Below are 11,181 nucleotides of genomic sequence, written 5' to 3'. Positions count from 1 at the left end.
TCTGTTTCTATCTGAGTTTGCCAAGGCAGCCCCATACGATTATGATACCAGTAAGTAGTCATTCTAAAGGCCCACTTGCCTTTTGGGGGAAAAAATCGTGTCGTGTGTAATGGGAACACTCTCATTTAAATTAAATATTACCTACAGAAAATTTAGAAAGAAATCAGATGAAACTTACGACAAGTGGGAACAGGCCTTTAGTTGATAATCTCAAAAATAAGTCAAGCTCCAAAAAATACATAATTTTTAGGGAAAATACACAATTTTTAGGGAAAAGGGAAAAATCCGGCTTTATTTACATAAAATCCTAAATCCTATGTAAAACATCATTCTTTATGGACCCTTTTGAAGAACTAGCCCGAGTTTACGGCCACATAATTTAGAATGCTTGGAGACTGTTCGGGAATGATCTCCGATGATTGTCAGAGGCAATTTCTTGTGACTGTAACAAAAGACTGTAATACATGGGTTTTACCCGTTGATTTGTTAATCAATCAATCAAAAAGAAGATTGTATATCTCCACCTAATGAAAGCAGTAATTTCCTATTAACAGATAAACTGCAGTAAAAAAAGAAGCTTCCTACCTATATTTATATCTATACCCTTTTCCAACATTTCATTATTCCCTCAAGAGGTTTATGTTTAAACAAATTTCAACTCTCGATTTCGTTTCCTAAAATTCAAAGTTCAAACTAAAAACGGAACTTTTAATTCATAATTATGTTGTACCTTAGTACCTAGGTAAAATGGGTATAAAACACGAACAGTAAAACAATAACTACCTACCTATTCTACCTTATGCAATTTTTTATTGAAGTTCATAGCTTTTAGTTTTCAATTGAAATAGACAAAATAGAGTGGAAGGATAACGCCTGGGGCGTTCTCTACCACCTAACCCTTCTGATCGTTTGGGTCCCGAAGGATTTGATACGTTGAAAAAAAGTTTCGCCCAAACTTTCTAAAACTTTCATTCGACTGGAAATTAAACCGAATCACCTGAGGGTGTTTATTTTATATCCACATTCGGTGGAGTAGCCAAGTTTTTCCACAAACCAGATAGAATAGATAAATAGATAGATAAATATTCCCCTAGGCAAACCTAAAACTTTCATTCGACTGGAAATTAAACCGAATCACCTGAGGGTGTTTATTTTATATCCACATTCGGTGGAGTAGCCAAGTTTTTCTACAAACCACCAGATAGATAAATTAATATTCCCCTAGGCAAACCAGTGGATTGAATATTGGTGAATTAGAGGATCTTCTTCTGTAGGTATATACCGGGTGTTTTAGATAGGGTGGAAAAAAAAGTTTCGCCCAAACTTTCTAAAACTTTCATTCGACTGGAAATTAAACCGAATCACCTGAGGGTGTTTATTTTATATCCACACTCGGTGGAGTAGCCAAGTTTTTCTACAAACCACCAGATAGATAAATATTCCCCTAGGCAAAGCAGTGGATTGAATATTGGTGAATTAGAGGATCTTCTTCTGTATACCGGGTGTTTTAGATAGGGTGGTCAAATCGTAACCCGCCAGCGTAACTTTTGAACAGCTGGAAAATTTTGAATTCTCTAAAGTTCTAGAGATAGGAAATTTTAAAATGCCTTATGGTCTCTCCGATGCGACCTTTGATCATATTAAATTAGAAAAAGACTTATTCTAACAAAATAAAATAAATCACTTGTATAATTTGGTACGTTAAATCTCGTATCACCTAGATTCCTAGAAGCAATCATTCAGCTAAACATACTAAAAAGGAAGTGGCATATTTAAATGCTTGAAAATGCCTTATGGTCTCTCCGATGCGACCTTTGATCATATTAAATTAGAAAAAGACTTATTCTAACAAAATAAAATAAATCACTTGTTTAATTTTTGGTACGTTAATTAATCTCGTATCACCTAGATTCCTAGAAGCAATCATTCAGCTAAACATACCTACTAAGTGGCATATTTAAATGCTTGTCACAAATATCGTTCCCCGATTATTGCACCTAATAGATAAATTGTATGACTTGACTTGGACTCGAACCACCAACCTTCAGATCCAAAATCCAACGCGTTAACAACTGCACCACTGAGGTTGGATTCAGGTGAACATATACTACGGGATGGGCATACTATGACACAGACATCATCTAACCACCCTACTCGTTTTATTTTCAGACGTGCGGGAACTCCTAGAAGCCCTCATCCAGCATGAATCGCAGCAGCCTCAGCAAGCGGTAGATCTACATCGACTTGTCCGGAAAAACAATCGCTCCCCCTCCGTACGACTGCGTTTCGGCCGTCGCTCCGATCCCGCTATGAGCTATCAGGTATGAAATAAAATTCTAGATTTTTTTTTGAGCCGTTCTGAAAACGAACCCTATCCGTTCAGGATAAAAGCCGCCCCGGGCGGGAATCGAACCCGCGACCTAGCGCTTACAAGGATCCCGCTATGAGCTATTAGGTTATAAAACTAGTGGTTCTGTGAACTGTAGATCTCACTCAGATTCTTTTGCGTAAGCTGAGACTTTAACAATAACGTCCTTTCATATCGACAATTTTATTGTTGTTTAACATTTTAGAATGCCCGATGACTCCTTTTTATTTTAAAACTATAATTTTTTGGCCATTATCGTACAGAGGACAAAAATTTAAGAGAAGGAAGACAGGACAGGAGAAAGCCAGCCGTTCCGAGAGCGAACCATTTCCGTTCAGAATAATATCCGCCCGGGGCGGGAATCGAACCCACGACCTATCCCTTTAAGGATTTCTTGTTTTTCCCCAAGACAATTCCCCTGTAATAATTATGTAATAACTGTAATATCTTTTGGAGGGTGTTTTAATGGAACGAAAGTTGGGATTGGAATAGTGACGAAAGAAGCAAAGTTGTGTAGAAGAAATTTCAAGAAAATCTGTAAACTGTCACGTCGCGTTCCCACTTCCCACCGTTTTGTGGTTTTATACCTACCTGATGGTTGGTGTGCCCACTAAAAAGTCTATCGTCAAAATCTTTAAAATAACTTTTAAAGAAACTAACAACTTAACCACGATCCAGACAAACGTGGTAAGAAAGGCCTGAGGAAAATTTGAAATATAGAAAAACTTCATCATTAAAAAGAGTAAAAATAAACACGTATAGGGAAGTTTTAGAGTGATGTCCATTGTTAAAAAATATATAGCGAAGTGTTAATGGCGAACAAAACCCCTTCTAACGAGCTTTCGGAAAAGTTTAATTTGTGGTCAACAGAAAACACTATTCCAATAAATCGTTCAGCCAATGTCTCATTAAACTGAAAGCCCTGTCAACACCTGATGTAGTTGAAACTTCTTCCAAATAAATTGCTGCCAAAACAACCGCCGTGTGCAATATATAGCGAAGTGTTAATGGCGAACAAAACCCCTTCTAACGAGCTTTCGGAAAAGTTTAATTTGTGGTCAACAGAAAACACTATTGCAATAAATCGTTCAGCCAATGTCTCATTAAACTGAAAGCCCTGTCAAGTCAACACCTGATGTAGTCGAAACTTCTTCCAAATAAATTGCTGCCAAAACAACCGCCGCGTGCTTTGTTTTTTTATTGTTCACTTTAGAATAGTGAGAAAGTGTGATGATTAGAAAAAGTATAATGGTTGAAAAAGTGAAGCATTGTTTAGAAAGTGGAAATTTTCGTCAAAAAACAACAAGTTTCGGACATCGCTGAAATAAAAATATTTGGACACTATTTTGAAATGAGTTTTCAGGAAGGTTGCAATGGAAATTTAACAAATGATGGACACTATACATATACAAGTATGTATGCACTATGTATTTTGTTGTTAGGAGGGAGAGAGGGGAATTTTAATGGGAAAGAAATAACTGGATGTAAAGTTTTTTTTTTTTTTATTAATATTTATTATAGTGTTAAAGTTATAGTTTGATATTAGGAGCATCGCTGAAATAAAAATATTTGGACACTATTTTGAAATGAGTTTTCAGGAAGGTTGCAATGGAAATTTAACAAATAATGGACACTATACATTATGTATTTTGTTGTTAGGAGGGAGAGAGGGGAATTTTAATGGGAAAGAAATAACTGCAGTTAACAAGAAAGAAATAATGGATGTAAAGTTATAGTTTGATATTAGGAGATAATAGTCGTACCTAGTTACCTACCTACTTTTTGTGCATGCACCTCGTTGATAAAATTTTGGGAGTGGGTAGAAACAACAACTTATATACAACCCAATAACAACAACTTCTACTAACAATCCACAAATTTGAACACAAGTTGTTTTTCGGTTGAAAGTTTGTAAATTTCCAGTCATTAATTCTATAGGGATCGGTAAAGGACATACCTACCTATAATGATTTGTCAATAGATGATGATGGGTTGCTGTTGTTATTTTTGTTTTATCAACTTTACCTTTAGCAGATTGATGGGTAAAGCAAGGAAAAAAACTCGACATTACCTAATGAACATCCATGCTCCGCCGTGTGCTCTGTTTTTTTATTGTTCACTTTAGAATAGTGAGAAAGTGTGATGATTAGAAAAAGTATAATGGTTGAAAAAGTGAAGAATTGTTTAGAAAGTGGAAATTTTCGTCAAAAAACAACAAGTTTCGGACATCGCTGAAATAAAAATATTTGGACACTATTTTGAAATGAGTTTTCAGGAAGGTTGCAATGGAAATTTAACAAATAATGGACACTATGTATTTTGTTGTTAGGAGGGAGAGGGGGGAATTTTAATGGGAAAGCAATAACTGGATGTAAAGTTATAGTTTGATATTAGGAGATAATAGTCGTACCTACCTACAATAATAAAAAAAGAACTTCTGACGCTTGATTACGTTCGCCAAGACTTCAAGGAACAGATCTGTGCTATTTTTGTCTGATTTCTTTTCTTCCCCGCCTTTCCAGAAGCTTTCAAAGTTGGCGTCACTAGAGTGACCTAAAATAAAGGCGATTTTTGTACCATCAAGTTTGAACTTAAAAATTTATGAAAGTATTTTAAATCTTATATTATAAGAACATGTATTCATATAGCTAGTAGGTACCTAGGTACTGTAGTATTATGTAGCTATTATGTTAGAAGTAAGTAGAAGCGCAAACTGGTCAATACTGATTTATTGATCATCATTTAATACCTACAATGTCTTCTAAAGAGGCTTTTCCACAGTTATGACCCTCAGAATTGGGCTTTTTGTAACATTTTTCATAGGATTTTAACTTCCATTCAATGTTTCTTCCTCTGTGAAGATTTTGTACTTCAAAGCTGAAGCTTCTGTTATAAGCTCTCGAGTATCCTTCCTCAGTTTACCAAATCTCTACCTATCCAAAGTTCCCTCAATGTTGAACTGATGGTTCTAAATAATTCATGGAAACTAGAAAAATGTATTGATAGATTCTGACGTAACTTTGTGTCGTAGCTATTGTGTTCTTCTTTTTTTTTTTTTTTTTAGAAAAATGTAGTTAAAATAAAAAAAATTCGGAATCTAGGTAGGTACCTAGTGAAAATTAGGATAATGCGTCTCCTAAAACATCCAATTAGTTGTACATTTTAATGTACCTAACATGTTGCATTTGTTTAATTTATTATTTAATTATACTTCTCCTAGTCGAATTCTTAGTTCTTTGTTACCACCCTTATTCCTATTTATTATACAGAAATACAAAAAAATATTTGAAAGTTTTGAATAAGCCAACATGAGCAAGCTTTCTTATTTTCTCTTCTCTTAATAGGCGATTATATCCTAGATTATTATTATGTTAATTCGGTCTCTTCCTGATCCCTTGTGTGCCGTGTCCATTTTAATTTAGGACTATTGCACTGCATTATATCTAGATACCTACCTGGGTAAATTTCAGGATTCATGGATGACTCATAGAACGACCAAAGTGACTTCTTGATGGTTTTAACGCGACAATTTTGCCTTCAGTTGGTCTGTTCCACATAAAAAAAAGGTTTGAAAGAGGTAACAGCTAAGGTCTTATTGTTCCGAAAGCGAAGAGAGAAAGAAGACAGGGTAGGAAAGAGAGCTAGCCGTTCCGAGAACGAATATTATCCAGCATTTAGGATAAAATCCGTTCCCGGGTGGAAATCGAACTCGCGACCTAGCGCTTACAAGGCAGACGCGCTATCCTGCAAGATATAACCAAGCTGGCAGCGTTTCACCCTAATGTTCAGTAAACAGAGGAAATTTTCGCTCTAGATTTTGAATTCCCTTGTAGAGCCCCTTGTTTTTACTGATGCCAACATAGGCACTAGGTACTACTAGGTAGGTAAATAAAACGTGCTCATGCTGCCCCTGTAAATTCGAACGTAGGGAACCTGCAATCTACAAAATACATTACTTATTGCATACCCCATCCCACATTTCACGGCGTTTTTTTGTTCATGCGTCCTTGGACATTTCCCCTCCTGCCGTGACGTTGGGTTTGGTCTGAAATCAGCTGATTTTTCATTTATCAAAAAAAATTTCGTTCATCGAAATCAAAATGGACAGAGATTATTGATTTGTGAACTTTTCTTTTTAAATTTTTCGTTTTAAATTTGTGAAAACCAAGAGAAAACTCCAACTTGTGAAGTGTACTAGAGTCTCGACACCACCATGGGGTCGTTATTCAGAAGTGAGGAGGAAAAAAAATCGGATCTGTGCATGGAAGTAGGGGTGCAGTCAGCCTCGTGAGGACAAGTGAGTAGCTACTAGCTACGTTGAGGAGTAGCCACTAGTGGCGGCATTACCAGTGTAAAAAGAGTACCTAGGTACCTATGAGCGGTGAGCATTACATGTTGAAATGCATTTTGACATCTGCGCATGTCAAAAAACACCCAAAAATGAGCCAACAATGGCAACATCTAGGCTAGGCACTAGTGACTAGGTACCTACTAGGTACCTAGGTAAATAAAACGTGCTCATGCTGCCCCTGTAAATTCGAACGTAAGGAACGTGCAATCTAGAAAATGCATTACTTATTGCATACCCCATCCCACATTTCACGGCGTTTTTTGTTCATGCGTCCTTGGACATTTCCCCTCCTGCCGTGACGTTGGGTTTGGTCTGAAATCAGCTGATTTTTCATTTATCAAAAAAAGTTTCGTTCATCGAAATGGGCAGAGAATGCAGAGATTTAGAGATTATTGATTTGTGAACTTTTCTTTTTAAATTTTTCGTTTTAAATTTGTGAAAACCAAGAGAAAACTCCAACTTGTGAAGTGTACTAGGGTCTCGACACCATCATGGGGTCGTTATTCAGAAGTGAGGAAATGGCGCTCTGTCAGTTATTCCTACAGAGTGAGGCGGCATATGCTTGTGTGTCAGAGCTTGGGGAACTAGGACTTGTCCAGTTTAGAGATGTAAGTGCCAACTAGGGAGGTTTATGTAACAGCTCTTCGCCTTTTGGGGGTTCTAAAAGGCCCTTGAATTAGTCATTCAGAGGGATATTCCATTGGGGTATCTTCATTTTGATAGGATCAACAGTGAAAGATTGGTGAGTAGTAGGGTGGGGTTCTCCGATTCAGGTGTGATAAGGGTGGTTCCTTGTTTTTCAAGGCTGGAGTGTTTGGCTACTTGTAACCCTTGTCCAGATTGGTAACTTATTGGAAAGAGAATAATGACAGTTTGGATACAAAATATTTAGATACCTACCTCATAGGACACTTTGACAATTTTTCATTCAAATATTTTTGAACCCAAGGGTAACTGTTGAGTTGGAGTTCTAATGTAGTAAGAAAAGATCACTTTGAAAATAGAACATTGGAACGAATTTATTTTGTGTAGACTCACCAGAGTGAAAATCAAGACTGAGGATTGAATCAATTCACTCTAGCCAATATTGGATATTGGAAAACCGAAATACACTGGTTCGAAACCACCATCATACACAACAAAATGATAACAATTTTGGTGTAGAAAATAAACATTCTAAGTATTTGACATCAAAACTTTTCAAAATGTGAAGTGCTAAGATGCAAACTTCTTTTTTTCTCAGGAATATGCAAAAACTCTCGTATGTATAATATGATGATACTTACCTCAATTTGATCAATGTTAATCTTTCCAAACTCTTTCTTCATCTGCTTCAGCCCATCCTTCATGGCAATGACAGTTTGCTGAGTGTCTTTCAATGATTGTATACCGAAATTAGCCTGGTCTAAATTGAACGCTTGATTTCTTAGGTTTTCTGCCTGGGACTCATACCTGTAAAGAAAAGGTTTTATTCAATGAGAGCCCAACAAATGTCAAGTTTTGAGTGGAACAGCATTGAAGTTTTTGATTTACATTAAAAAAATTTGGGTAATTATTCAGAAGCCACAACAATGAAAAAAAAGCTCCTTTTGCCATTTACCCTAATAACACTGGTCACTGTTCATTTGTGACAGCTCCTTCATGTAGCAATTTTCCATTAACATAACTTCTGAACAAGTACCAAAACAAAGAAGATCAAAATAAACTGCGCGCCTAGAAAAAAACTGCACGCAGATTCTGTGTCGCTTCCACAAGTGAGGCAGGCGAGTGACACAGGCAAGTGGCACGTGCGAGTGCACTGCGTCGTAATGTGCGCGGTAGTATTGAATCCAATGGTTTACAAAAACTGCTTTGCTGTGCTGCGTGACTGTGCTGCGTAGCTGTGTCTCAATGTGCGCCGGGCCTATAATGGTCGTACCTACCTATCTACTTTTTGAGCATGCACCTCGTTGATAAAATTTTGGGAGTGGGTAGAAACAACAACTTATACAATACAACCCAATAACAACAACTTCTACTAACAATCCACAAATTTGAACACAAGTTGTTTTTCGGTTGAAAGTTTGTAAATTTCCAGTCATTAATTCTATAGGGATCGGTAAAAGACATACCTACCTATAATGATTTGTCTATAGATGATGGGTTGCTGTTGTTATTTTTGTTTTATCAACTTTACCTTTAGCAGTTTGATGGGTAAAGCAAGGAAAAAAAATCGACATTACCTAATGAACATCCATGCTCCTTATAAATTTTTCATTCCACCAAATTTCTTTGAACCTATACTTTACATTGGGTTCCAGTCCGTCATCTTCCGTTAATTTCACAGACAGGCAAACAAACAAACAAACCTACGTAGGTAATACTTTGAGATTTGAATGTAAATATTTAGCATTGAAGATAGATAGATCAGTGATCAGTAGATAAGAGATGAAAGTGATTGAAAAAAAGGTAAAAAAGATCTGGAGAAATATTTTTCTTACTTAGGGATAGAGGGTGGCGAAAATTATTATTATCGAAGAAAAACTTGAACAGTTTTTCTGTTTTTCTTTGTAAAACAAAAAATCCACGGCGTTCTTCTAATTTTTGTGGTTTAAAAGTTCCACCATCTTATTTAGGAATTAATTTAAAACAAACACAACTTTGTTTCTTCGCGCTCTCTCTCTCTCTCTCTCTCTCCCTCTCTCCTGTATAACTTCCTTCCGCTTTGGAAAATAATAAGAGAAATAGAAGAATAAAGGGTTGCTTTGTGGAATTTTATGAAATCTGAAGCACATATATCATAGGTTGCTCAAAGGAGTTTTTGAACGTCCTGTATTTTGTAGACCATAGACCTGTTGAATGAGGAACAAGATCAATTTAGGATCTAGGAAAGGAAGGAATTCAGAGTAGAACTGGGAATTCAGAACTAGGTACCTTGGTATCTGACCAAATAATAGCATAAAAGAAGAAGAAGAAGAAGAAGAAGAAGAAGAAGAAGAAGAAGAAGACAAAAATCTGAAATTTGTTGATAGAATGGTTTTATTTGTAAGATTTCTACCCCAAAATTTCAAAAAGCCATAAAGAGCAGAGTGGTGAGTGGTCAATGTAATTGGTTAGTCAAATAGCCACAGGATGTCCCAAAATTTATTGTCAACTCGAGGGTTTGAACCCGGGACCTTTTGCTAATTTCCCCCCTTCTCTATGCTTTCAGATTGGACGCAATGCCTACGAGCACAACAACAACAACTTGAATTACAATTTGGAACCTGGCCTCACTGATATCTAAACATTGCAACAGCCCCCTAACATGTAACTCAACAAACATAACTACCTACCTTATTTTTAACTTATGTTTCAATTATTGACGAATTAAATATTTATTTTTTATTGTATTAGACCATAGACCTGTTGAATGAGGAACAAGATCAATTTAGGATCTAGGAAAGGAAGGAATTCAGAGTAGAACTGGGAATTCAGAACTTAGGTACCTTGGTAACTGACCAATTAATAGCATAAAAGAAGAAGAAGAAGAAGACAAAAATCTGAAATTTGTTGATAGAATGGTTTTATTTGTAAGATTTCTACCCCAAATTTTCAAAAAGCGATAAAGAGCAGAGTGTGGTGAGTGATCAATGTAATTGGTTAGTCAAATAGCCACAGGACGTCCCAAAATTTATCGTCAACTCGAGGGTTTGAACCCGGGACGTTTTGCTAATTTTCCTCCCTTCTCTATATTTTCAGATTGGACGCAATGCCTACGAGCACAACAACAACAACAACTTGAATTACAATTTGGAACCTGGCCTCACTGATATCTAAACATTGCAACAGCCCCCTAACATGTAACTCAACCAACATAACTACCTACCTTATTTTCAACCTATGTTTCAATTATTGACGAATTAAATATTTATTTTTTATTGTATTAACATCAATTAAAATAATCAAATCTTACTGAAGTTAATTACCTATTAATCTTTTAATTAATGTATGTTCTTTTGAACTCAATAAATAAATGAAATTTGGGGTACCTAAATGATTGGTTTTAATACTTAGGTACTTACCTATTTGTTAAAAATAATATGGTATATTTGTTAGGTTAATAATGTACGTAGGTATACCTATCAGTAATATTGAGAGCAATTTCTATGAGTTTGTAATTGTAATACCACTGGGCTTAAGGATACAAATTAGCCAATGTGGGATACCCCTGACCATCCGCCACTTGTTAGAATGTCGTTCTTACATTAATCCATCCCGTCCAGCCTTCCACAAGATTCCTTCACTGGATGATGACCAAGATTCCGTTGAGAACCTATTAGGATTCCTACGTCACATAAATGTTTATCACCTAATCTAATATAGAAGTCAGCGCGAATGACCTTGTAGTTAAAGCGCTTAAAAAAAGGATACAAATTGTACATCGTCCTAGTCATTAGGTTGTTATAAAAGTAAGAGGGAAGGCAAAGAAAAATATATATAT

General features: G+C 36.1%; 1 protein-coding gene across 1 annotated transcript; it reads left to right on the top strand.

The window, feature by feature from the left end:
• Positions 1-10: 10 nt before the first annotated feature.
• On the top strand, positions 11-11,181 carry LOC103520612 (short neuropeptide F-like; the record flags this gene model as incomplete). The annotated part of the gene is given in 3 exon segments (XM_008485712.3): positions 11-50; positions 2,170-2,321; positions 10,440-11,181. Coding segments are annotated over 3 exon segments (270 nt in total), but the record flags the coding sequence as incomplete, so codon positions are not given.

Source organism: Diaphorina citri, unplaced genomic scaffold, assembly GCF_000475195.1.
Source record: "Diaphorina citri unplaced genomic scaffold, Diaci psyllid genome assembly version 1.1 scaffold3836, whole genome shotgun sequence".
NCBI lineage: Eukaryota > Metazoa > Arthropoda > Insecta > Hemiptera > Psyllidae > Diaphorina > Diaphorina citri.
The sequence above is the reverse complement of the archived record's forward strand: the minus strand, read 5'-3'. Positions and strand labels throughout refer to the sequence as shown.